Source organism: Coturnix japonica, chromosome Z (assembly GCF_054131305.1).
Source record: "Coturnix japonica strain WE chromosome Z, WE-NBRP24, whole genome shotgun sequence".
NCBI lineage: Eukaryota > Metazoa > Chordata > Aves > Galliformes > Phasianidae > Coturnix > Coturnix japonica.
In genome coordinates, this window is record NC_140702.1 from 6,689,679 (window position 1) to 6,716,040 (window position 26,362).

General features: G+C 39.9%; 1 protein-coding gene across 13 annotated transcripts in view; it reads left to right on the plus strand.

Moving 5' to 3' along the window:
• The first annotated feature begins 426 nt into the window (after positions 1-426).
• LOC107306691 (small conductance calcium-activated potassium channel protein 2) overlaps positions 427-26,362 on the plus strand; it is a 60,720-nt gene continuing 34,784 nt past the window's right edge. For 7 of the 13 annotated variants that reach the window (XR_014939544.1, XR_001552240.3, XR_014939543.1 and 4 more), the window contains exons 1-3: positions 427-4,366; positions 4,505-4,600; positions 18,026-18,444. Coding sequence is in view for 10 of the 13 variants with exons in the window: in XM_085529420.1 (XP_085385546.1) it covers positions 3,293-4,366; positions 4,505-4,600; positions 18,026-18,444 (1,589 nt within the window). In the remaining 3 variants the exon portion in view is untranslated. Of the gene's footprint in view, positions 4,367-4,504; positions 4,601-7,741; positions 8,852-9,344; positions 9,586-13,424; positions 13,489-14,282; positions 14,970-16,188; positions 16,273-17,400; positions 17,610-18,025; positions 18,445-20,923; positions 20,983-26,362 lie in introns of those variants that run through there. The other 6 variants (XM_085529425.1, XM_085529426.1, XM_085529427.1 and 3 more) reach the window with 6 other exon arrangements.

Consider the following 26,362-nt stretch of genomic DNA (forward strand, 5'->3'; position numbering starts at 1 on the left):
TCTATGTGCTGTTCTTTTCACCAAAACATCACCTCTTTTTATAAATCTTTTAATCAATCTTTTTATAATTGCATTTTCCAATTCACATGTCCCAGATTTTTACTTTTTTCCCCCCAAACATCTGCTGTTACTCCCATTTTGGAATTGGCCTTGGCTGTGGCAGGGGGGTTGGATGATCCCTGGGTTCCTTTCCAACCCAAGCCATTCTGTTATCATAATGACTGTTGTCCTCATTCAATTTCTGTCTCCACTCTCATGTATTACTTTACCATTGCAGGCCAGAAATGAAGGAACAATGACCATCCATTTGGATTGATTGTAACTACTTATGAAGGTTTTTTTACAAGCATACATGTGGGCATTGCTGTGCAAGTGCATGTACTGCCTCACACAGCTGTTAAAATGGAGTCACTGGTGGTAAAGTACCAATGGAAAAGTATTTATTTTTCAAATAGGGGTAAATAAAAATTGTTTATTTAGGATCAATTGCTGCCTGAATTAGAAATGAAATGTAGGAGAAAAACACAGCTAATATTGGCTAATGTACTGCTGACTCTGAAAGGCACAATCTTATAATTAGATGAAAACACTCACTAGCCTTAATAGATAAAAATGTTTCTAGTACTGGAATCCATAAAGTTAAAGTTCTCACAGCTGATAACTGCTACACACTGAAGTCTCTGTGCGTAGGTTAAAGCAGAGATGGTGTATGATGTTAGGATTTCAGTAATTGTGCTGAGTCAAAGGCCTGTTACAAAACTGCAGTCAGATTAAAAGTAATGCAATAGTCCCCAGCTGAGCACCTGTGATGGCTGTGCAAGGTAGTATGAACACTGATGCCTTTAGCTAGATGAGAAATACCTTGTAGATGGTAGTATTCCACGATAATTAAGGGGGAAAAACAGCAGGAATGTGAGAGGAAGCTTGTGTGACATCCTAATAGTCTAAGAACACCCAGAATGCTCAGAGAAGTAACTTAGGGAAAAATACTTTCCCAAGATGTTTTGTGGACCCCATTTCCTATTTTCAAAGAGTTTAACAGTAATAAAAATTTTGCTGGAAGTAGAAATAAAATTAGTCCCTTTAGAGGGAAAGGCATGCAGCAATTAGGGATATTTCTTCAACTGCAGCCCCAAGAATTAAGGATCTTGCAATATCCTATTTGTGTTTGTGCTAGCTCTGTTTCTCTTACTGTGACTCTGCTTTCACCAAGGGAAGCTGTGTAAATGCTCAGCTATGTACCTGCTTGCTTTCTGTTTGCTTCAGTGATCTGCATTCCAGAAAACCCCAGGCCTTGTGAGTTTGAGATACTGAAGAAGGGAATTTCCTAGCTTTTTGTTGTTGTTTTTGTTCCTTTTGTCTCCTTCAATTTATTGAATTTTTACGTTCTTTGACATTTTTACAAGTGCAGAATTTTCCATAGTTTTAACAGGGGGCTGGCAGGAGTACGGGCAACAGGATAACAGCCAGAATAGCTTTCTAGTACATTTCGTTGTGGCCTGCAGGTGTTCTGTCTTCATTGTATGCTATGTGAGCTTTTCAGATGACCAGCTAGAATGAATAGCTGCCACCTCAAATGCTTCACAGTGTTTTTTCCTCCCAGAAATATAATTGTTCCTGCATCTGTTGATCTTCCTGTCCCACTGTTTTTTTTCTTCAACAGCATTAATCTTCATCTGGCAATCAGCGAGTTTAGAAAAAATAAATCTGTTTTGCAAATATAGCCAATAATTATCATTACAGAATGAGAACTGCAGCAGCTGTCTTATTTCACACAAAGATGCATGTGCACACACTGACACACACGCAAATACGTGTGTACAAACTGCCTATTTGACAGAGCAGCAGCAGGACTTGGGATAATCAGTGAGAGCAGTTTCCTCCATTATATATAAAAAAAAAAAAAGGTGGAAAAAAACACCCAACGGAGCCTCCAAGATTCATGTTTTATCACAGGGGCTCAGGGTTACTATTTCAGCATGCTTTAGCAGCTCAGAGCTGCTCATGTGAATTACTTTCTGACACAAATAAACACAGCAATGAAATTCGTGTGAAGAATCTATTCTATTTCTGAAGTTAAATACATTCGCTTTTAAAAAGTGAACTTTAAAATTGCTTCAAAAGGGGAGACATTTGATTAAACAGCATCTGTGTATTTACCTGTGTCATAAAGAGGAAGGCTCATCCCCTGCCTATGAAGAAGTGCTCTCATCAATTTTCACTATGGACCTTGAAACTGTGGTGTCCCAGACTTTAGAGCAGAACTGAAACAAAACCAGCAGCAGATTAGTTCCATAACATGCAGCATGATTAGTGTGACCTCTTGTGTTAAACATGGGAATATTCATTTGTTTAGTCACATAATGAATCCACCAAGCCAGCAGATTGAATATCCACAAGCAAGTAACAGCAGTGTCCGTGCCAGTTCTACTAGTAAACAGGATACCGGCAGGGCATTAAAACTGGGATTCGTAATTGATACATGTGAATCAGATAAACAAATGCAAATGTTTCAGTGTAGAGAACATAGCTATTCTGTATTTTAGTCCATCGAGACTCTAAAAAGATTTCTGTTCTTCAGGTTCTGTGTGGTTCGTGTATCTATGGAAACATAGACAAAATAGGATGACTGGGATGGAATTGAATCTGTTTTGTTGGTTTTCTTTTCTGACTTCCACAGAGAGCATCCGAATACAGCCTGACATAGTCTGAAAGCACAGAGCGAGATGTCTGGAAAGTCATTCACAGAAGAATGGCGGTGGATTCTTCTTCAGAACTTCATTGTTGAGGAGATGATGTATTATCACAAGGTGTTACGACACCCTATGCCACTATTGCGGGTGCTTCTTCCAAACAATCAACGCTATAACCAGGGATTTGAAAGCCTTCGGTCACCCTCAGAAGTAAATAAGTAAACTAAATATTGCAACAAAGCCGAACTGTGAAAGGATAACGAACTCTGGACGAGGTGCAGCAATTACACAGCTATGTGCTGACACCGGGTCGGAACCGAGCGGTTCTGCTGGACAGCTCCGGGGAGCGGCGCTGCTCGCTCGTTCCTCATACGGCGCAGACGTGAGCGGTGCCGGGCGGAGGGAGCCCCGTCCCCGTAGCGTTGCTGGCAGGGCGGGAGCTCCCGGGCTTCCTCGGCTCCGGGGCTCCCCGGGAGTGGCGGCGGGGCGGGGGCAGCCCTCATACGGGCGGCGGGATCCCGGCAGGGGCGGAGCCGAGCGGTCCCAGCGCCGCCCCAGCCGTCTCACGCCACGGCCGGTCCCCCCCGGCAGGTGACGCCATGCCTGTTGTTTTGGTCCGCCCAACCAATCGGACGAGGCGGCTGGATTCTACGGGAGCCGGGATGGGCCCGTCGTGGCGGCAGCGGGACTCTCCCTTACCGACCATAACGCATTGCGCAAGGTGCACCACCGTCCGGTCCTCCTGCGGCTTTAACGGCACGGACATGGAGGCGCCAAGACACTTCGCGCCGGGGTTCGGCCCCGACCACCAGCAGCAGCAGCGCCCGGCGGCGCCGCCGCACTGCCGGCAGAAGCAGGACAAGGCGAGTCTCCTCCTCCAGCAGCAGCAGCAGCAGCAGCACAGCCCGTGCCTCCAGTGCAACAACTGCGCCTACTACGGGGCTGCGGCGGCGCCGACCGGCGGGGATAACCTGCCGCTGCTCCTCCGCGCCTCCTCGCCGCTCTCGGGCACGTTCCGCACCCGCTCGTCTCCGCTCTCGTCTGTCGCCTCCTCCCGGCAGGGCAGCCAGCTGAATGTCAGCGAGCTGCCCTCCTCCAGTCATGCTGGCGCAGCGAGGCAGCCTTCCCAGCACGCTCCACACCACCAGTGCCACAGCCTGCAGCAGGCAGCGAGTCCCGGCAGCAGCGGCAGCGGCGGCAGCGCCCACCACCACCACCACCACCAGCAGCAGCGCCGGGAGAGCAATCCCTTCACCGAAATAGCCATGAGCAGCTGCCGGTACAACGGCGGCGTCATGCGGCCGCTCAGCAACCTGAGCTCGTCCCGCAGGAACCTGCACGACATGGACGCTGAGTCGCAGCCGCTGCAGCCGCCGCTCTCCAGCCCCAACGCCGCCGGCCCGGAGGTCGTGGTGTCCAAACCCGAGCACAACAACTCCAACAACCTGGCGCTATACGGACCCGCCGGACCCGGACCCGGCCCGGGCGGCCCCAACAACGGCGGGAGCAAACCTAGCAAGAAGAAGAACCAGAACATCGGCTACAAGCTGGGACACCGCCGGGCTCTGTTCGAGAAGCGTAAGCGCCTCAGCGACTACGCGCTGATCTTCGGCATGTTCGGCATCGTGGTCATGGTCATCGAGACCGAGCTGTCCTGGGGCGCCTACACCAAGGTACTCGGCCCGGCTCCGGGTCGCTCGCTCTCCGCGGTCACGCCGCTCCGCAGCCCGGCCCGGCCGTCAGGCCACTGCGGGTTGGCGGCGGCCTCGAGCAGGGCCCCGCTGAGGGACCGTGGTGTTTTTGTGTTGCAGGAATCGCTGTATTCCCTCGCTCTGAAATGCCTTATCAGCCTCTCCACGATCATCTTGCTCGGACTCATCATTGTGTACCATGCACGGGAGATCCAGGTAATGTTTTCTTTGGGGCACGGCCGTGTCGGCGGGGCAAGGCGGTAAGTAGCCTCGGGAAGCACGAATTACCCGTAGGCACTAACAGGAATCCAGTGGAGAGAAGGGTGACAGGCAGCATGGTCACTCAGGTGCTGGGGAGCTTTGCCTCTCTGGAACTGGCAGCAGCAGTTACACTGTAGGACCACTACAGCCATAGGCTGTAACACTTTCTGTGTGCCGTGCCTGCTGCCTTCTGTACTATATATACAGCTACACTCTTAGTTTGCCAGTGAATAAATTCCATGCCCTGCATTTTTCTCTCGGTGGCAAGGTTAATCACCTGTGCTGTGTGAGTTATGTAATTTTTGCTGTGCTGTCTCGTGTACAACATACTTTAAGAGTATATTTATAATGAGGAGGAAGACTCGCATCTGACCTGCTTTATTTAGTGCCCGGGGATGGGATGAAGGAGAACTGTGAAAGGTAGGGAAACATACCAGCTGGAGCTGTATTAAATCTAACAAATGCTGTTATAGATTCTGTCTGAGAGACTTATTTCTAATATCAGTTGTAAATATTATCAACCAAGAAATTAAAATTCAGTACTTCAGTTAAACCAAAACATTAGATAGATAGGTTTCAAACTTCTGAAGTGAAAAATACCTTACTCATTGGTGCTTTCGATTTTTCTAATTAGAACTGCCTTCAGCTACAGGCTGAAATGACAGGTTTCAAGGGCAAAGATGGTTTTCAGTGGTAGCGATCAATAAAAAAGGAATTTGACAGATGAAAGGCCTGGTTAAAGTGTGAAGATTGGGGATAGCATTGGCTGCATCAACCACGAAGTAACGGAGGATCTTGCATGGGGGGAACAGAACAGTAAGTGGAATTGCAACCCTTGGCTTCAAGAGAGACAACTTTGACCTCTTCAATGAGCTACTTGGAGGTATCCCCTGGGTTCGAGCATTGAAAGCTGAGGGGATCTAGGAGAGTAGGTTAGCATTCAAGCACCACTTCCTCCGTGCTCCAGCCTGGTGCATCCTTAAGAGTAAGACATCAGATAAAGACAGTAAGAGACCTCTGAAGATGAGTAAGGAGATAATGGAAAAAGTTCAAGTAGAAAATGAAACTTAATGAAACACGAGAAAAAGAGTCTGACCACTTGGAAAGACAATAGGGATGTTGTCAGGACATGCAGGGATGTGATGAGGAAGGCTAAGGCCCACTTGGAATTAAATCTGACAAAGAAGGTTAACAATAAAAAGGGCTTGTCTAAGTAGATCAGTAGCAAAAGGAAGAGTAGGGAAAATGTGGATCTGTTACTAAATGAGGTGGGTGCCCTGGTAACAGAAGACACTGAGAAGGTGGGGTATCTGAACACATTCTTTGTTTCAGTCTTCACTGATAAGAGTGGCCTCAGGAGTTTCAGACCTTGGAGTTTAGAGAGAGAATCTGGAGAAAGGAAGACCTTCCCTTTGTCAGGGAGGATTTGGTCAGAGATCATCTAGGCAAACTCCATACACAGAAAAAATCCATGGACCTCAAAGGAATGCATTCAGAGGCATTTAGGGTGCTGATTGGAATTATTGCTGAACCACTCTTTGTTGTCTGGGCAAGGTCATGGAGAACAGAAAGGGTACCTGAAGACTGGAGGTAAGCCAGTATCACTGGCAAGAAGGAGGTCCCAGGAAGCTACAGGCCAGACAGGTTCACCTCTGTCCTTGGGAAGGTGATTGAGTTATTTATTGTGGATATCATCTCCAAGCAAGTGGAAGGAGGGAAGGTTATCAGCATGTCAACATGGGTTCACCTAGAGGAAATCATGCTTGACTTATATGATAGACTTCTGCGATGTCTGGCTGGGTAGATGAGAGGAGAGCAGTGATTGTTATGTAGCTTGACTTCTGCTAATGTTTTTTATATCATAAACATAGGAAGTGTGGGATAGATGAGTGAACAGTGAGGTAGTCTGAGAACTGGCTGTCTGGCAGATCTCAGAGGGTTGTGATCAGTGGTTCAAAGTCTTGGTGGACGCCTGTAGCTAGTGGTGTTCCCCAGTGGTTTGTACTTGTTTAACTGACTTCTTCATAAATGACCTGGATGAGGGGATGAGTGCACCTTCACAAAATTTGCTGATGATATAAAGCTGGGAGGAGTGGCTGACACACCAGAAAGCAGAACTGCTTTTGAGAGAAAGCTGCATGGAGAGGAACCTTACAAGGCTCAGGAAGAGCAAAGGTAGAGTCCTGCATCTGGCAAGGAATAACCACACTCATCAGTGCGGGTTGGAGGCTGGCTTGCTGGGAAGGAGCTCTGCTGAGAAGGACAGGAGTGTCCTGATATGGAGCAGGTTGAACATGAGCCATTAGTGTGCTCATGGCCAAGAAGGCCAGGGGTATCCTGAAGAGAATTAAAAAGGTCGTAGCCAGCAGGTTGAGAGAGATTATCCTCCTACTCTTTGCTACCCCAAGAAGGCCTTTTCTGGAATACTTTACCCAGCTGTGGAGAAAGACAGGGAACTTCTAGAGGGAGTCCAGTGAAGGGCTACATAGATTTGTTAGGGGCCTGAACCTTGTAATGAAAGGCTGAGAGACCTAGGGCTGTTTATCCTGGAAAAGAGAAGATGGGATCTTACAATGCTTATAAATATTTAAGGTGCAGGTGTCAAGTGGAGGAGGCCAGAGTTTTCAGTGGTGCCCAGTAACAGGGCAAGGGTGACAGGGCCAAACTGGAACACAGGGAGTTCCACCTAGACGTGAAAAAGAACAGAGGTTTTGAGGGTGACAGAGCACTGGACTAAACTGCTTAGAGAGACTGTTAAGTCTCCTCTGGATATGATGGAAACCCACACAGACACTTTGCTTTATAACCTACTGTAGAGAACCTGCAGTGGAGTGGGAATAGATGAAGAGAAGAAACCTCTCCAGAGGTTCTTTCCAACCCCTATGATTCTGTTTAATTCCCTTCTATGCAAATGAATGGTGTAGCTCCAGTGTTAGAGGGTATCATAGTCTTGTGCTATAAAGTTGGAGAAACATTTGCATTAGTATCATAGGTGTCAAAAGGTGTTTTATAATATAAGCAAATATTCTCCTGAAGTAGTATTTCTGTGAACTACTGACAGAGAAGGTTTTCTTAATCTGAATATTGCTGTTCCAGGGTGGGAGCCTTCCTTTCTGATGCACTGTCCTACAAGTGGTGCTGGAGGCATTAAGAACAAAGATTACAAGAAAGCACTGCAAGTAACTCAAAGCATTCCCCAGAAACTTTGGAAAATTTAATGCAAATAGTTGTAGGTCTCTATTTGCATCAGCTTTCACCACGTAGTTACTTTGAAACTTAGGTTGTGGGTTTTTTTTATTGTTTTGATTTATTTATTTATTTTTTTTCCAGAGAAATAGTTATAGATTTTACGTTCTTTCAGAGATATGTCATGGATCGGAAGACAACAGTATTTAAAAACTTTAATAGAAATTTATTTATTTATTGGTTTTTTCAAACAACTTCTGAAGAAGTTATGCTATCATGTGATTTAATCAAGGTTAACAATTTTCAGTGCTGCCTGACTTTGCGGAATGCAAGTATACCTGCTGGTATAACAGTAGTGGCCTGTGTTTATGTCTGAGAGATTCTGAGGACTGCTGTAGCCATGGCAGGGCCTGGAATGAGCTGCAGGTCCCCAAAACTCTCATCATTCATCTTGAAAATAAAAGCTCTGTGTTCAAGGAGCCTGTTAGAAGGGAAGGTCATAACGTCCCCCTGAGCTGTCCAATATCTGACAGCTTTTTAATTTCAGAACAGTGTGCTTTTGTGCACAGATTTGACTTTTTACAAACAAGGTGAAGAAGATGCGGAGCAAAACTTAGACCACTCTACGCTGATAAATTCACGTTATACATGGCATCTGAAAACAGGAAGTTCCTTTAAAATACTTAGGCTTAAATGGATATGGAGTCTAGTCTAGATGAAAGAAAATATTCTGTAGCCATGATAGTTGGTGATTTTAAAATTATCTTTAAATCTGACTGTTTTCTGAAGGCATGCTCATTTTTTTAATTCAAGCAAATGCATGAATTATCTGTAGAATCCTGCTCACAGATGGCTGCCTGTGTCCTAAAGGCACCAGGTTTCTGTTTTAAACTTTCTGTTCTCATTCTTTTCTGAAATAGACTTAGAAATTACAAGGGAATATTGTATAATCAGGATTGATCTGAGAGGAATTCTTCTGTAGAAGGAAAGAACGTCAGTATGTTCTGTTGAGCGTGGTATGTTTTTAATACTTGAGTAAAAACAAATCACCCTAGCTAAAAGTAGTTTTTTGTTTGTTTTTTTTTTCAAAATACGATGAGTAATAAGGTGATGGTAGTAATTATTACTGCTTGCTGATATAATATTCAGCATTGGAAATTGGATTGATTGGAAATGCCCATTTGTGGCTACTCACTTCTCGATTCTTTTTAGTAGTCCATGACCTTAGTGAGGAAAGAAGTCCAAACTGCCGTGCTGCCAGCAAGTCAGTGGGAGTACCTAGCAGCACAGCAGGTGACTGCAATCTTTCCACTAACATTCCACATACGTTTTGCTTTGGAAACAGGTCAAGCAGGCAGCTAAACCAAACCATTGGATTCACTTGCCTCAGACCTGTATTAGGGGTGTACTGGAAGGGAGATTTAAAAAGGCTTCCAGAGAGCTAGGAGTTTTACATGTGTGCGGAACACATTAGTGTTTTATTTATATATATATATATATTTTTCCTGCTTAGAGCGCAGTTGATGAGTGGTTGGGGAGCGGTAGGACCTCCGCAGCCTATCGTGGTGCTGAAAAGCACCACGGACAGCTCCGCGCTGTGCTTCGCTCGGCGCTGCCTGGCGGCGGCACAGCGCCGTCCCGCGGCTCACGCACCGCCGGCAGGGCGCCGTGGTTCTCCAGCTCCATCAACCTGTCCACAACTCTGCAGTGGGAAAAACAAAGTCTCCTGTGAAGTAGCAGTTTTCAGGCAAGAGGTATTTGGTCGCTGTGTTGTCCAGTGAAGTGCTGGGGATGCTAAAATATTTACTTCAGTATTGATGTTGAGTATAGGAGCAATCCCAAATTGGTTTGTTCTTTTAGCCCACTGATGTCGTGTTTGTAATGTTATAAAAACACCGATTTATGACACAAATTTATAACTGTCCTTCCAAACTTTTGTGGTTGATTAAGTTCTTCAAAGCAAGTGTCCTGCATTTGGAAGATTGCTAGGAAAGATGTAAATCATCATTATTGCAGTCTGAAATGGGTTTTTCTCTTACTGTTACTTCAGTTGAGAGTTTGGAGGATATGGATGAGGGAAGAATAAAGAAAGCAGTGTGATCCAATTATCATAATAATGTACGCTGCTGTAATTACCCACTTAATGCATAAATAGTTTTTTTGCTTGAATGCTGTTTTACATAGCTAAAGCAGCAGTGTGTGACTTGGTTACAGCTACTGTTTCTTGACAACTTACTATTTTGTTCCACGTTTCTCTAATGGAATTTGCTTTTAGATTAATAAAGTGGAATTTAGAAAACTCATGTGGCAATTTAACATGCAGTTCACATAATAGAACTGCATGTCACTAGGTAGGAGGTATACATCCATGGAGATACTTTGCTTTGGTGGACTGCTTAGGTTATCCATTTTGTAAACAAAGGGCTTTATGTGCCTTTTTGTTACATGTCCTGAATAACTTACCTGTGCTCTCCTGGACAGAATGTGAACCTCTTTTTCCATATCCCTGATATAAATGCTTCACATTGGTTGCTTATGCTGACTTTTTGCAAAAAGCAGTGGTCAGACATGCCTTTGCCTAGGTTATGCTGAGTTATGAGGGCTGACAGACACAGACTAAAATTTCTGCTGCTGCAAAAAACAAAGTGTGTTGAATAACAGGTGAAAATTTCTCATCTAAATTCTGTTGAGAAGTAGTGATGTCTTTCTATTTACTATTGTTGATCTATGTTTCAGCAGGTTATTTTATTGACTTGAAAAACACTTTCTACTTGTCAACTTCCAGTCTGATTCTGTTTGTTTAATATATGTTCCATGTAAAAGAAAATCACATAGGATTCAAATTAATGCAGTGAGTATTTTGTGAGAAATACTTGGTTTTAGTTCTGTTCAATTCATTGTGGAGTACCATATGGCTTCAGAGCCTTTTGACCTGCAAGGTGTTACAAGTTCCCGGTGTCTACAGAAAGGAGCACTATTCAGCACAAGGTGTGGAAGGCAGAATTTGAAACCCTTTAACGTTCAACATCCGAAAGGATTTGGAGGCCTTTTGCTCTGAAGCTATATATGTAAAATGCTTATTTCCTGCAGCCTCTTTTAGGATTTAGGAAGAGTTTGTTTATGATGTTCAGGCCACTTAATGGTTGGCTTGGCAGTTCTTATAACTATTCATACACACTTTTATTTTGAGCATCTCTAATGAGGAAGTGTCTCATGAAAAGAAGTTTGGCAGAAGGTAAACAACTTTGCTTTCCAGCTTTTTCTCAGATATGAGAGGGACTGGGGGTGGCTGAGATTAGAATTTGAGTGATACAGTTCAGTGAAGTAAATCAAAACTGCTGGCTTGGGAAGGCAAGGTCGTTTATCAGTTCCAGAAGCATCAGCAAGTCTTCATCCTTGCAGGATAATCATGGAGTTTGACCATGGGATTTCACCCCACTCCACACTGTCACAAAGTCACTGTCACATATCCTTACTAGAGGATGAATAACTGCTCTGAGCCCATGAAGTTCCTTTAAAAACATCAAACACCTCTCAAAGAAGAGGCTGTAATTGATGTTATAATTAGTTTTCAGGTAAACTGAGCACATTGTTCATTCCACAAACATTATTAGCTGACAAGAAACTCTAAAAGTTTGCAGAAAAACAAGTAATATTGTGGGGAAATAAATTATGTTCTGTTTAGTTGAAAAGAAAAATATTGTGTGTTATGACAACACAATGAAAAATAGTACTTAACTTTTTGTGGTGTTTTTTTGTTGTTGTTTGTTTGTTTATTTGTTTTTAATAATATGAACTACACAGAATCAAAAATATGAATGGAAATAGTTCCATTCAGAAATATCATATGTGAAATATCTATGTGTCAGTTTATTTTTATTAAAGTTGTGTAAATTGGTTTTGCCCAGTTATTTAAATGAAATCTGCATTGGGTAATTTCTTCTTATGGCTATCAGAAGATCAAAACAGATAATCAGAAAGGTGAATCTGTAACTTGAAAAAAATTACTATGTAAAGAATGTGGTAAAACATATGCATTTTACGCTTGAAATTGTTGTATTTAGTAACCAAAAATGTTCAGTTAATATAAACACAACAATATTTTATGTAGTACAGTTTCAATGTAGATGCTGGGCATCATACATTTGTAACTTACTGGATTCATTCAGCTCTTGTCTCCTGGTGACTTCAATTGCAATCATTCACTGCTGTCAAAAATGTTCCTTAATGAAAATAGTTTTATTTTGATATTTTAAGTTAGATACTCCATGAAAGAATGAATAGGGATGAATTCTGAAGAGAGATGTGCACTCCTAAGCTGCTTCATCATCTCATTCATTTCAGTGAGGAGTGACAGATTATTCATAATTAAATGCCTTTTGAAGAAATAAATACCAATCTTTTTTTTTTTTTTTTTTTTTTTTTTTTTTTTTTTTTTTTGTGAATGAAATGAAATACATCTGTGAATTGCATGTAAATTAAAACCAATGGGTGGGCTTTTACTGTCTTTATGTTTTAGAATACCTACTCACTCTTAGTCTTCTTATGAATCATTTTCTGTGGTTTTTTTTTTGTTTTTTTTTCCCCCTTAAAAGAAACAAATTTTTGAAAGAAAAGCTCATTCTGCCAAAGGGCCATCTTCTGAGCTTTTATGCTTGTTTATTTGTAGAGCTGTTGTAGTGAGAAGGGGTGAGCTGGGTTCTGTGTTTCTAAGCAGTAGGATAACTTAAATGATTTCTGATTGAATGCACATAACAAAGTTGCGGGCAGGAACAGGAGCTATGGGCATCTTAATAGATAGTTTAAAGGGTATTCAGGCATAATTCCCAGTGTAGTATGTCTTACAAAACCACAGCCAGTGATAAGGATGCCACTTCAGGGAAGTATCAAGTTTGGTGCTGAGTCTGGTTATTTATGAGAGGATACCAGAGGCAAAGAAAGAGCTTATGCTTTTAAGCAGCATATTTGAAATACAGATTGAGAAACAAATGTGTATGGGTTCCTATGGCTCCATTTTTATTGTCACCTGTGAGTGTTCACTGCTTATCATTGAACTTCTTATTGCTGTGTGCTGTCTTATGGAACATAATAGCTGTGAAAACAAAGCTGTTTAAAACATCTTGAGTAGCAACGTTTTGCTTAAGGCACTAAAGATAATGGTTTTGGTAGCACGCAGTTCAGGCTTGTTTCACTCATTTGATTGAAGGCTCTTTTGAAAAGTAGTAACTTAGGGGATGGATTATTTTTATTTCCTGTTAACCAGACAGATTTGATAAAGCTGTAACATTCAGATAATTAAAGGGCAGTAACCAGAATGATGTATGCCAAGGGGCGTTTGAATATGCTGGTTGTTCAGTTTTTTTGCTTCTGCTGTTTTTTGTTTTAAAGGTTTATTTTTTTATTGTTTGTTTGTTTATATTTTGTTTGGGTTGGTGAAGCAACTTCAGTCATAATTAGTAGTAATCAAATGAAAGAGCATTTTGCTTATGAACAAGTCTAGGTAAATACTTGTAAAGAAACTTGTGTTGATGTTATTTAACCCAATGTTGAAAGTTGCTTTCTTAAAGGTACTTTAACTTAATCTTTGAAGCAGCTTGAAGACTTTATCTGCTGCATGGTTTAGCCAGAAACTCATGTCAGGCCTTCAGAAGTAAAAGGTATGAACTAAATAGTGGCTGTTTTTGCTTTGTCCCAGTTTTACCTGCCAGGGTGAATTACGGAGGCAATTGTTGCAGGGATGCCTCCATACAGTCAAGATTTGTGCATGACTTGGCTCAGGTAGATTTTTAAATTCAGAGATAAATCAAACTCCACTCTCACCTGCTGGCCACTTCTTGGTTTTCAGTAGTTGAGTACAATGCTTCGTATGCTTCTATATTTGGAGTTTCTTTAAAATTAATCTTAAATGAAGTTCCTGGTTTGAATGTTTCTGAGGTGGCAAAGGCACTGCAAAAGCAACTTTATGATTCCTGTGGTGCAGATATTTCCCGAATACCCAAAGAATTTATGTCAAATGTAAACAGAAGGGAATGGGAAGAGAAGACTGATACTTGTATATGCAGTGTGATACAATGTGTTGGAGCCAATTTTTCCTTAAAGACACATTCTAACTTTAGAATTGCAGGTGCTCTCCCTTGGAAGAGTGAATGAGTAAGCTCATTTTATCGAGCTTCAGATTCAGTGGTTTGCTCTGTAATTTCCATGTCCCTTATGTGTGTACAAAAATAGTGCCAAAGTATTCAGCAAATGCATCCCTTTCTTAATGGGTTGCACTTTCCCCAGTAGTAAGCTGATCATGTTTGAAGATGGAGGCTTCTCTTGCATTGGAAACATTAGCAGATGGCAGCCATTTTGTGCAATGTCAGTTCTTCATGCACTTTTTTATCCTGGTGAAAGTGCAAAGAGAACCTAAGCGACTGATCCAATATTTCTTTGCAACTTTCTCTTTCAGGTGTAATGAAGCTGGCATAGCTCCTGTCTTGCTGGGCACTGAGAGCAAGCAAGGACCAGTCAGGAGAAGCAGAGTGTAGTATGGGGTGGTTACTGATGGGAGCTGGGTTTAGAGCAGGCTGTATTGTGGTTAGCTTAGCTGGTGATATATTTCCTGGGGTCCTGCTAGATCCAGACAGCCTTGTCTTATCCTTAGGTTGTTGGGAACAAAGCTAGGTTTTAAAACTGTGTATGTTTTTTTTTTTTATTCTATCTCTGTTAAGTTTATTAAGCAGCTGTTCTGGATTGGTCTGGTTCACCCAATGTGTTCTCTAGTAAACATGTCTGTTACATAGTAACACACGTTTCTTTTTGTTTTCTTTTTCATTTCTTCCTTCCTTTCTAACACAAAGCAAGAAATGCTATAAATCAAGAAAACTGACTTTTTTAGTTTCACATTTTGCAAAGGGAAGAAGCAGAAGTGTAATCTCCACTCTTCTAAATTGTTCTTCCTGCTCTTATGCTGTTTTAAGATCCTCATTAGATGCTGGGAGAACATTTTTGACTGTCGGCCTCAGGCACAAGAACTTCTGGGAACCCTAGCTGCCACATAGAAGTCTGATTCTGTATTTGAAGAACATTGCTGGACACTGCTTAAGTGCTTACCTTGGATTTAAACACTGAAATAATAATTATGATAAATTGGAAAGCTATCAACAGATATAACATCTTAGACCTCAACTAGAGTTTGGCCTTGTCTGTGAAGTACTGGACTCAGTTCTATAGGAGGAGTTTGTTCTCTCCTTTGTTGTGTTCTCTTTTTTATTACTAGCGTGATTCACCAATCAGTCAGGAGTAGTTTCTGAAAACTAATGCATGGTTGTTGCATGCATTATTATTAGGATGCATTATTATTATTAGGATTGACTGAAAGCAGCTGAGAGCGTTTGTGTGTTTATATGTGCTGTTCTTTCCCTTTTTATTCACTCGCTTTTTTCCTATTCCGAATAGGAAATCCACAAAAAAACCTGAAATTTGTATTTACTAGGTTACATAATTGCAAATGTATAAAATGTACAGGAAAACCTGCATATGCTATGTTTTTTTTTTTCCTCTGTCTGTCTCAATTTAATTGTTACTCTCAGCCTTTTTTTACAGGCCAGTATTAGTTTGTGAGCAATGGATAGCCATCATGGTTTGAATGTAGAGACGCAGAATTTTATGGAAATCTACCTAAAAACATGATTTTGAAATGTTACTATCTTTATGAAATATGAATGTTTATTATCTGCAGTCATTTGTAGCTTTTGCTGTTTTCTACCTTTCATGTTTTCGCCTTCTAAATGTCATTATATGATAACTGAAGATACTACCACTTTCAAGTGCTATTTATCTTAGAAGCAATTGGTACATCTGAGGTCAAGGGGAGTTGAGAGGCATCTTCAGTGCCTGCAAAGCAGAACCTATTCTGATGAGCAATATTGAGAAAATTCTTTTTTTCAGTATGTTAGGATTTATTCTACTGCCAAGCAAATATATTCTCAAGTATTTCAAAATGGCACTTCAAATCTGTTGTTTTTTCTTTTCCAAATCAGTGCTTAAATAACATTTTCTTCCATAAAGATGGTAAGGTCAACTTTTAATGTAGACATTCTTTTATTCTCATTTTTAAATTGAATCTATACTTAAGATACTGTTTTTCATCAACTGCTTCGTGTATATACTGTTCTTTTTGAAGTCTGTGGAAAAGTTAGGTAAAAGGGGGCAGATGGGAGACCATTACATTTTTAAGCTGATTTTTTTAAAAGACATTTTAAAACACTGCCCATTTAGGGTATTCTTTAGAATACTTAACCCTTTTCATCAGAACACTGTACAATATTTGAGAGATTTGGCTCTATGTATATATTTATTCTTTTTTAATATAGGTCATTGTGAAGATAATGCGTCCTGTTTATTTCCATGGAAACTACAGCAAATACAAACACCACAATAACATTATTTAATACAGAGAATTCAGCTAGCTACCACTATCAGCAATGTATTTCTGCCAGCAACAAGCAACAGCCTGCGTGATGCTCTCATAAAAATCTACATGAGCAGAGGTGACCCACAGTCACTCTCAGCTGAAACACAGCACCCACCACCTCACTATGCTCACATCCAGCATATCCTCTCCGTAAATGTTCAGCAAGCACCAATATGTCAGTGGATACATCATTTATTTATTTATTTCTGCATGGTGGAATTCAATTATTCACCTTTTCTTCATGCATGCTTTCCTGTCACATGCCATTTTATCAGACTTCCCATCTGCTGCCATCTGTCGCGTGGCAACTTACTGTAATGGAATACTGGTGGGAAGGTTCAACCTCTACTGCCGTACCAACATCTGCCTTTGGCACTGGCCTGATGTAGTAGAATAGGAGGCATTACTTTCAAAGCAGCCCTCATGTAGTTAGTATCTGTCTGTATTACAGGTTCACCTCTTGATAGCTGTTTTACCACTGCTGTGATATGACTGGCCTTTAGAGGCTGATCACAGGAGCCAACTGGGCTTGAGTACTAATGTAATTTGAATAACAAATAGTACTTCCGCTAAGTTAATAAATAAATAAATAAATAGATTGGTCTTCCTACCAGCATCAATTTTACATCTGTTTCTAGTATACAAAATTGGCAGAATGGTCTCACATAAAAGAAGATGGCAAACACTAAACCAAGTGTGTTTCTTTAGCGTAATTTAACTCTTTGTGTTTCTTTGCTATTAATACTGTTGGAGCGGAGATAAGATCTATACATCAGAGCAAGGGGTATTTATGGGCTGAGATAACAGGGAGGTCACTTACCAGCTGCCGAAATACACTTGAATTAGGGAAAATTTGGTTTACTGTCTATTAAAAGTAGAGTAGGGTGTTAAGAAAGAAAGACTAAAACTGAAACCTCCCTTCCTGTTGATTCTTCTTTCTTGTATCTTACTTTGTTGTAATATTCCTTTTTTTGGCACATAACCCGTTTGCAAACTTTTACATAGCCCTACTCACTACTAGTGAAAAATATTAAGTAAGTATTTATTTAACAGTTTTCTAGGAATTTACTGGAATTTGCCCTGGTTATGCAAGAACCAACAAGTACAATTTGATTTTCGGTTGCTAATAGATACTACCTGGCTGCCTGGTCTGCCTTGATGTTTGCAGGCTTTTCAGGTGTTCCTTGTGAGATATCTTTTTGAGTTGTTCAGCTTCTGAGAATGTTTTACATTCTTTATTGATCTGTGTTGGCACTTGAAGACTGAAGAAAACTTGCATAGTCCTTCTGAAGCTATAATACCATGATGGCTGAAGTGTGGGTATGTTCTAGAGAGAGCTTTACCATAGAATGTTCACTTCTTTATTTACCTCTCCATCCTGAAAATAACTATTTCATTTTTTCACAAGTTTATGAACTTTAACAATTGATTTCGAGGTTTTATTGATACAGAGTTTTGTTTTATGATAAATGAAAAACAACAAGGAATTATATGTCAAAATACTTTTTTTTTTTAATGTTTGGAAATATACAAATTTTAAAAAGGTGCAAAAATATTTTTGGCATAACCAAAGTTATGTTTCACTTCAAAGCAATGTCATAATGTGATTCATTGAAATGGCATACTTATTGTCTTTTTGTCATTCTTTGGTAGCTCTGAAAGCTATGGTGTGTTAAAATGGAATTAATGATTTATTAATGACATGCTAAAGTTAACTTTATATTTTATTATTTCAGTTGTTCATGGTGGACAATGGAGCAGATGACTGGAGAATAGCCATGACTTATGAGCGTATTTTCTTTATCTGCTTGGAAATACTGGTGTGTGCTATACATCCCATACCTGGGAACTATACGTTCACATGGACAGCCCGACTTGCCTTTTCTTACGCTCCATCCACAGCAACAGCTGATGTGGATATTATTTTATCTATACCAATGTTCTTAAGACTATATCTTATCGCCAGAGTTATGCTTTTGCATAGCAAACTTTTCACCGATGCCTCATCTAGAAGCATTGGAGCATTAAATAAGATAAACTTCAATACTCGTTTTGTTATGAAGACTCTAATGACAATATGTCCAGGAACTGTACTGTTGGTTTTTAGTATCTCATTGTGGATAATTGCTGCATGGACTGTCCGAGCTTGTGAAAGGTAAGGTTATTCTGCTTTTTTAGGTTTGTGGGTTTGTTTTTTTTTTTTCTTTGTATCTTAATCTCTTGTTTTGCTTTCTCAGTTTTTATTCTGGGGGACCTAAACATGAAATGGGATGGAACTTCTGGGTACTGCCTATTTGAAGTTCTGGCTATGTTTGGTCAGGAGCTCTTTGCCTTTTAATCTTAAGGAACTGTGGAAATAACTTGATGCTGCACTGTTTACAGCAGAATTGCAATTTGATTTCAATGTTTTTGTTTAACTTCGGATATGTTGACTAAAACACAAGGGACAGGTGCTATGTAGTGAATTTAATAGTAGTTGTTGGTATTCTGCATTGATATTTGCTTCTGTTTATTTGTGTACGAGCAGGAATTTATTGAGACTAAAGCCGCAGTGTAAAATTCCAATGAATATATTTTTGTACATGCATTTGTGTGGTTTTTGTCTTCATTCCTGAGTTTTATTGTCATGTTTAAAGAAAATAGAAAGGAAATATGTCCTTCTGGGAGCCGGCAAAATCAAGAAAAGGGAAGAGCAATAAGTTGCAATTATGTAACATTTCCTTCTTCCCTTAAAAATCAGAAGAATTGCATTTTGAGAGTTAGATTATTCATGTGACTTTTTTCTAACCTCCCCCTCTCACAGTCTTCAGTGTAGGTGCACAATCAGTTCTGCTGCCTTGATAATGAGTTTTTCTGAGCATACCTTTAACAACAACACCAAAAAAAGAAATTAACTTTTGATTGCATAGAATTGCCTAGGAGTATGAGAGCTAATTTTAAGGAGAAATGAGGATTCTTTCTGAGAGGCTTAACAGCTGGAGCAGTTGCTGTGATAAACTTCTGCTAATGTAGATTCTTCAACATATATAGGGCATTACTATTGCTGTTTGTTGACCATTTTGTTTTTCCTTTCCTTACCATGTCTGCCAATTTTGGAAACCAGGTAGGGGAGTTATTTGTGTAGTTACCACAATTAAAATCAGCAGCTAAGTTGTGTGCCAACTGCCAGGTTACTTGTGGATGTTATTCCTTGTGGTTTTATTCTCTTTGTAATAAATTAAGAAAAAAGAAAAAAGCCAGCAAAATACAACTGGAACAAGTTGAATATGGAAGCGAGTGTTAGATTGATATATCTGAAGCATAACTGTTATCAGTGGAATCTCGTCAAAGGTCATGCTTCTTCAAATTTGACTAAGTTGTCATTTTTATATTTCATGACACTAGAAGAGATATGTTTTGGCTTTTGGAATGAGTTACTTGTGTCATTCATAAACGTTTCATGCTCAGTTTTGTGTGATCTGCCTTGTAGTTTTCTTTCAGGTATTATGTAAGTATTTTTGCCAAATAAATGGTAATGGCTCTAGCTTCCAGTTACTAATTAGTCCACTGAAGAATAGTAAATTCATAGCCCATAGGTTTAAAAAACTCCACAACTTCCGTATGAGAAACTCCAGACCCCACACATGGGAATGCTCTCAGCACTCTGCTGCCTAAAGTGAAATGTCCTGTTTGGCATAGCTGTAGACAGATATAAATGCCATTTGTCATGGGAAAGGGCAAACATGGCCACTAAATCTATTTGCGCAGGGGCTACAGTTCCAGAGGATGTCCCCTGAGAGCTTAATGGCTTTGATTTGCTCCACAGTTAAAGTTTAGTTTACACTAATAAAATATATTTATTTCATCTGTTCTTTCCCCCCCTCACCCTCCTCCACCCCTCAGTTTTAAATAGAGGAAATCTTTACAGGTTAGAGTGAGCTATTTTGTGTACACAAAATGACTCTGAAAACAAACGTGACCATTGTAATATTAAAGAAACATGAACAATATATTTATTTATTATTGTTTATTATTATATTGTTACATAATATAAATAGTGTGTAATTATATTATGTACTAATAGAAATAGATGTTACCACTGAAGTATTTGCCATTGTGTTTGACAGACAGACTATGTGGAACTGTAATGTGTTTTGCTACAGTTAGCAAGAAATAAGAAATAGCAAGCAGTTTGGTGCTTAATTTTCTTTTTTTGTGAGGGGGAAATTTATATCAAGTGGAGGTGAACAGTTCTGAAAATCACTCATATTGCTGCTGTGTAGTAGTTTTATGGAAAGCTTTGCACACGTTGTTTTTGTATTTCTGTCCATCCAAATCAGTGATATGACAGAGATAAGAGTTAATAGTCAGATTAAAGCTGTAACATGACTGAATAGAGATTTAAAACTCTTATGCTGTTTCCAGTATCTCTGATGAGGAGGCAGGTGGCTGCAATTAATGTCCTTACAGTGAAGCTGTGGGCTTTCAGCAGGTAGCCTTGTTACTGAATGACAGCAGGATTTTTAGGCTGTTGTTCTATTCAAAGTCAGATTTATGTCCTCGCAGGCTGTCCTTTGAGTAGGAAGAGACGTGGAATCACTGCATTTCTTGGTGTGGAAGATAACACAAAGGTGCATCTTTATCTGTTTTTCCAGGGAGAGACAGTTGATGTGCTGAGGCAGATGAATTCACCTTCCTGTGTTGCTTTAAGAGATAATTATGGTGGACAGCCCTCATGCACATTGTGCAGCTGGGCTGCTAGGGCTACAGAGAAAAATGCCTGCAGAGTCTGAGAGGAAAAGGTGCTGAAAACACTGAAGAGTCACTGTGTACTCCAAGTTGGGCACTCCTGCTTTTATGTCTCATTTACAGGGAAGATTACATTATATGTATAAAATATCTGCTTGTTTATTGCCAGCATTAATATATTGCCACCTACCATATGTGAACTTCATAACAAAAGCCTAATTTCTTATTAGTGCATACTCAGTTTAGATTGTTTATAAAATCTGTGAGACTCGTGATCAAGAATGCTTATGATACATTGCTTTTGTAGATAAATCATGAACTGGTAAGCAGTTTGCAGTCTCTTATACTTGTTACTGAAATACCTCTATGCATGGTAGTTAATTGTAGCAGTTAAAATAGAAGTATTTGGTTTCTCAAGAATTTGTGTAACTATGCATAGCGTTTATGCTTGAAAAGTCTGACAAATATGCTTTACACTTGTAGTAAAGTTACCTCGTATGTGAGATTTGTGTTTTCCTAGGTTAAGAGAGTGCAGTTGCTCTTTGCTTAAAAATAAACCCACAAAACCCTGCCTTCTAAATGCATATGTGGCTGTAACATACCCTGTGTATCAGGATGGCATGTACCACATTTGCCCACATTACACTGTTGTATGTCCATAGTGGCTCATATCACATGCCCAGAGTTAGTGTGGATTTACAGTAGCAGAACTGAAAGCAGAACTGGATTTTCTGCTTCCCCAGAGACCTCATTTCTGGCACGATTTTTGGTTCTGTTTGTACCTCTCTCTGACACCTGGCAATGAAGTCACTTCAGACTAAGTTTTATGTTCAGTCAGCGTTTTTTTCCCTATCAGCTTCTGCTATGTATTTTTTCCTCAGTTTAACAAAAGCAAACCAAAAGAAAGAAATCCATCAGTGCATGCAGGTGAAATCACATAATCATAGGAGCTGGAAGGACCCACTGGAGATCATCAAGCCCAACCCCGTGCTAAAGGAGGTTCCTTATAGTAGGTTGTATAGGAAAGCATCCGTATGGGTTTTGAATATCTCTGTAGAAGGATACTCTGCAATCTCTCTGGGACAGCAGTGCTGTCACCCTCACAATAAAGAATTTCTTCTTCATGTCTGTATGGAACTCCCCGTGTTCCAGTTTCTACCCATTGCCCTTTGTGCTGTTGCGGCGTGCCACTGAAATGAGCCTGTCCCCTTCCATGTGAGTTTGGCACTTAAACTACATATAAGCAGTGCTTAGATCTCCTCCCAGTCTTCCCTTCTCCAGGCTGAACAGTTCCAGGTTACTTATCCTTTCCTTGCAATGGAGATGCTCCAGACCCTGACCATCTTTGTAGCTCTCTGTTGGATCCTCCTTAGAAAATCCATGGCGTTCTTGAACTACAGAGCCCAGAACTGGATGCAGTATTCACAGCACTGTGATTTCATAGGTAAAAAGCTAAATATTAAAAAAAAAGTGAAAACCACTTTTTCTGTCCCAGAAGTTCAGAAGCAAAGATGTATTGTTTTAATTTATGGTAGCTAGTAAGTCTAATTACTGGCAGCAGATAAAATAATGTTTGTACATTGGTGATACTGTAAATTATTGCTGTTCTTTATCCTGTCTTGCTGAAACTAACGTATGCTACTTGTAGTCTGATATCTCCACTCAAGGTAAAAGTTAACTGTTTAAATATTCAACACAATGGTGATTCAGTATGGTTCATTATCATCTTTAATCTGTGCTATAAGAGGCTAAATTATTCTGTTTTTAGTCTTCATTTTTGTTTTTTCAAACTGAGTGCAGATTAACTGTAAATGTTAGGTTAGCCTTTTATTGTATTTACATCTCAGACCAACTTCTAAATAAAAACAGAGGCAATTTTTAATAAAATTACCATTTTCTTTTAATGCCTGATATTAGCAATAGACATCAGGTTTATTGTTTGATCAAACAATGAAGGCAACAAAAGAGTTCATCATAGAAGTACTTCAGTGTATGTTCAATATATATAAACCAGGCCCAAAAGAGAAGAAGTGATCTAAATAAAAATTTTGTTTCCCCAGTGTATCCAGAAGGATTAACAGCTAATTAATAGTCTACAGCTTTTTGAAGGCAAGAAAATATTTCAATGGAAGAAACGGAGGCACCTACTTTTAGGCATGAAGAGTTTGACTACCACTCTTTTAAATGAGTTATTTTCTTTGCTGTTTGGGGGACTTAAGAAGAATTTTGGCAATATAAGAACATATTCTTTAGTTCATTTGGATTTGTATGGTTAACCTTGCAATTGTGAAAAGTAGCAATAAGTGGTACAGTAAGTCAGGAGATACAGTCATCATCCTTAAGAAAAGATTGTCAAACCAAGGTAGATGAGTCTTTCTGTAGTCAAAAATAGCAGGCCTACCTTGGGAGAATAGAGTGCAAAAGGCAAAATACAATAGAAAAAGAAGAACAAGCAGATCATACTCTGAAGAAGGAAGGTCTTATGACTGCTTTGTATGTTTTCAGGGTCATATATCTAGAGTAGGAAGACTTTCTATTTATTAATTTATTTAAGGTCAAATTCCCTTCTAATTACATGCAACATTATAATAACAGAATGAAGTGGGAGTGTGCAGACATAGCTGCAAGGTCTCATGATACTGTTTCTCCAACAGCATTAGGCTGAAGAGAATACCTATCAAGGGCTAATTATCAGCTTTCAAGGACAAAGTGCTTTTTTTTTTCCCCCCCCCATTTGTCTGTAATCTGAAAAACATAATACAGGGAACGATCTATCTTCTGTAACAGTGGTCACTCTTGTAGCCTTTCAAAAAACTTTAAGATAAGACAGCAAGTTATGGACCTTTTTTTTTTTTTCTTTTTTTTTTTTTTGTATCATCATATCATCATCAAAGATGGAACCTCTGGCTCTTGCATTGTTACAGTTTTAAATGGAGTAGTTCATTTTCTGACCCTCTCCTCCCCCGCCTACCCCATTCTAACCAACACATTAAATTAGTCAGAATGTCTTTCTTCAAAAGGAGTGTTATTTACTGTACTACTTTAAAAAAGCAGCCCTTAGAAAATATTGTCATACTGAAGCAGAAATCAGTTTATCACTTAAAAATTGATTTCTTGCTCTAGTAACTTAGTGCATTTGAAAATACACCAGAAATGGCTTTACCAGTTGTTTCATTAGTTCCCTAATCTGGCTATCAGACTACAGTGAGAAGTTTGTATCATGGTAGTCAGTTCAAAGCTCACTCTATATATCAGAATGCTGGTTGAATTCAGACAGTAGGCATCCCTTATATTGAGAAATTCAGGTTCAGTTGCATAAATCCAAGTCTGTAAGTTGAATTACTGATGAATTAGAGATGGTTGGTGTGGGAGGAGTTTAAAGAAATAAAACAAAGAAAGGAAACATTGGAAGGTGCTCTTAATATATTTGATATGTTCTTTATTTTCTTGTGCTCCCACTGGTTGTTTCAGCACATTCAGATATGCATTTTTTTTGTTGGCATTGTAAAGTTCAAAATCAGCTACTGTTCTTGCTACAGCTGATCAGCCAATTGGTAACTTATATTGCAGGCACGTCATTATAGTGGCCATCCTGCTTCCTACAGAAACAGCTGTAACAGTTAAGTATGGCTTCCTGTGTATTCCCCGTATAGTTAATGTATATGTATAAGTATGGTCCCATATATATGGAAAGTAAGTACAGCTTAGCAGATGGAACTTTGCTACCAATTATTCCCATAGCTTTGTAGTTATATTTTGTGTATACGTATATATTCCCCCAAGAGCTTTCACTGACTTCAGGGGCCTGGAGGATGGAGCAAAAATGATTGCATCCTAACTATAAACATGCAGATCATGCCAGGTCATTGGGAAGAGCCTTGGATATAGATATAAGTATCTCTTGTAAGGAATTGTGTATAGATTTGAAAGCAGATGTTGCAATGCTAGGAAATAGGGATGCATGATTGAAAAGATCTGCAATTTTCTTACTGGTACCAGTGTATATGATAGGCAGTTTATAATCACCTTGTGATGTCTGTGTGTATTTTGTGAGAGATAAGGGTGCCTGGCAGTAACATCTATTACTGCTAAACAGCTGTTTGGTTTCTATGTTGTTATTTTAAAAAGACTCATTTTTCCATTAATACCATAAGTATTTAACTAGGACTTGCAAGGCAGCTTAACAAGGTGAAAATAGTAAAAGTACTCAACAAAGGCTGTCTTTGATACGATAAAATGTTCTAATGCATAGAAAAGAAATGTCAAGCTAATTAAATATGTAACTAACTGCAAGACAGAAGATTTTTATTAATGTTAATGTAGTTTATGATCATGATCACCTACCGGTATAAACGAGTAATTCACTTAGTGGAAACTGAATGGGATTTATATTACCAAGTATTATGGCTATGCCAGGACTGCAAAATTATATCCCACTCTTTGGAGTGCATTAGATTGTTCACGGGTGTTTATTTTGTTTTGATGGCATAATAAAGCAGAGGGTCATCATGTTAGAGATTATTTTTAATAGTCGTAAGCTCAAGTAGATATAAATGTAGTCACTTAGCGTATGTTTTGTCTTATTGGACAGGTTGCACTAGTAATATTTCCAGTTCTATGCAATTTTGGAGCACAAAGTTAAAAGGGTTTAAAACCCTAGGAATTTAGAATTGTATGGGCTGAACAAATGGATGTACCCTGACAAAGACCAGGATTTTGTAGAAGATTAGCATAGTAAAAGCTATCATTTCCTGTGTTTTTGCAATTCAAGGTATGTCACTGCAAGTATGCTTTAATTTCCTTACTGGAAGTGCTGTGACCCATCTTTTGGGTAAGATTATTTGGGCGTTGTCAGCAGGTGCAGAAACTCTGTAAGCAGGTTGTACAGTACTTGAAAGAGCAAAGCCTTTATTACTTGCTGGTGCACCAGAAGCTAGCTGGGCTTTAGTGCTCTGATAAACTAACAGTTGAGGTACTCACCACCTCAGAGAGACTCCTGAGGAGCATCTGCTGGCCAGGGAGCCACGAGTTAGATGAAGTGGTGAAGGGTCATCCTCCTCAGCACCCAGGAGTCGTCCTCTCTGCTGCTTCATTGCCACCTCCTGTTGTGGTACCAGTGCCAGTGGATGGACAACCCTTGCTGATCCCAACTAGACCACCAAGCTGGGCTGCCATCCTATTTCTGTCATATTTTGCTTCTGTCAGTAGTTTGGCTTTCTCATGGCTCCTTTTTAGGAGCCTGGACCAGCAGAACACTACTTGGCTGCTTAGAAACTGCCACAGAGGCCACTAAACCCCAAGAGGAAGGATACCATATGTGGATTACAACTGAAAGGAGATAATTT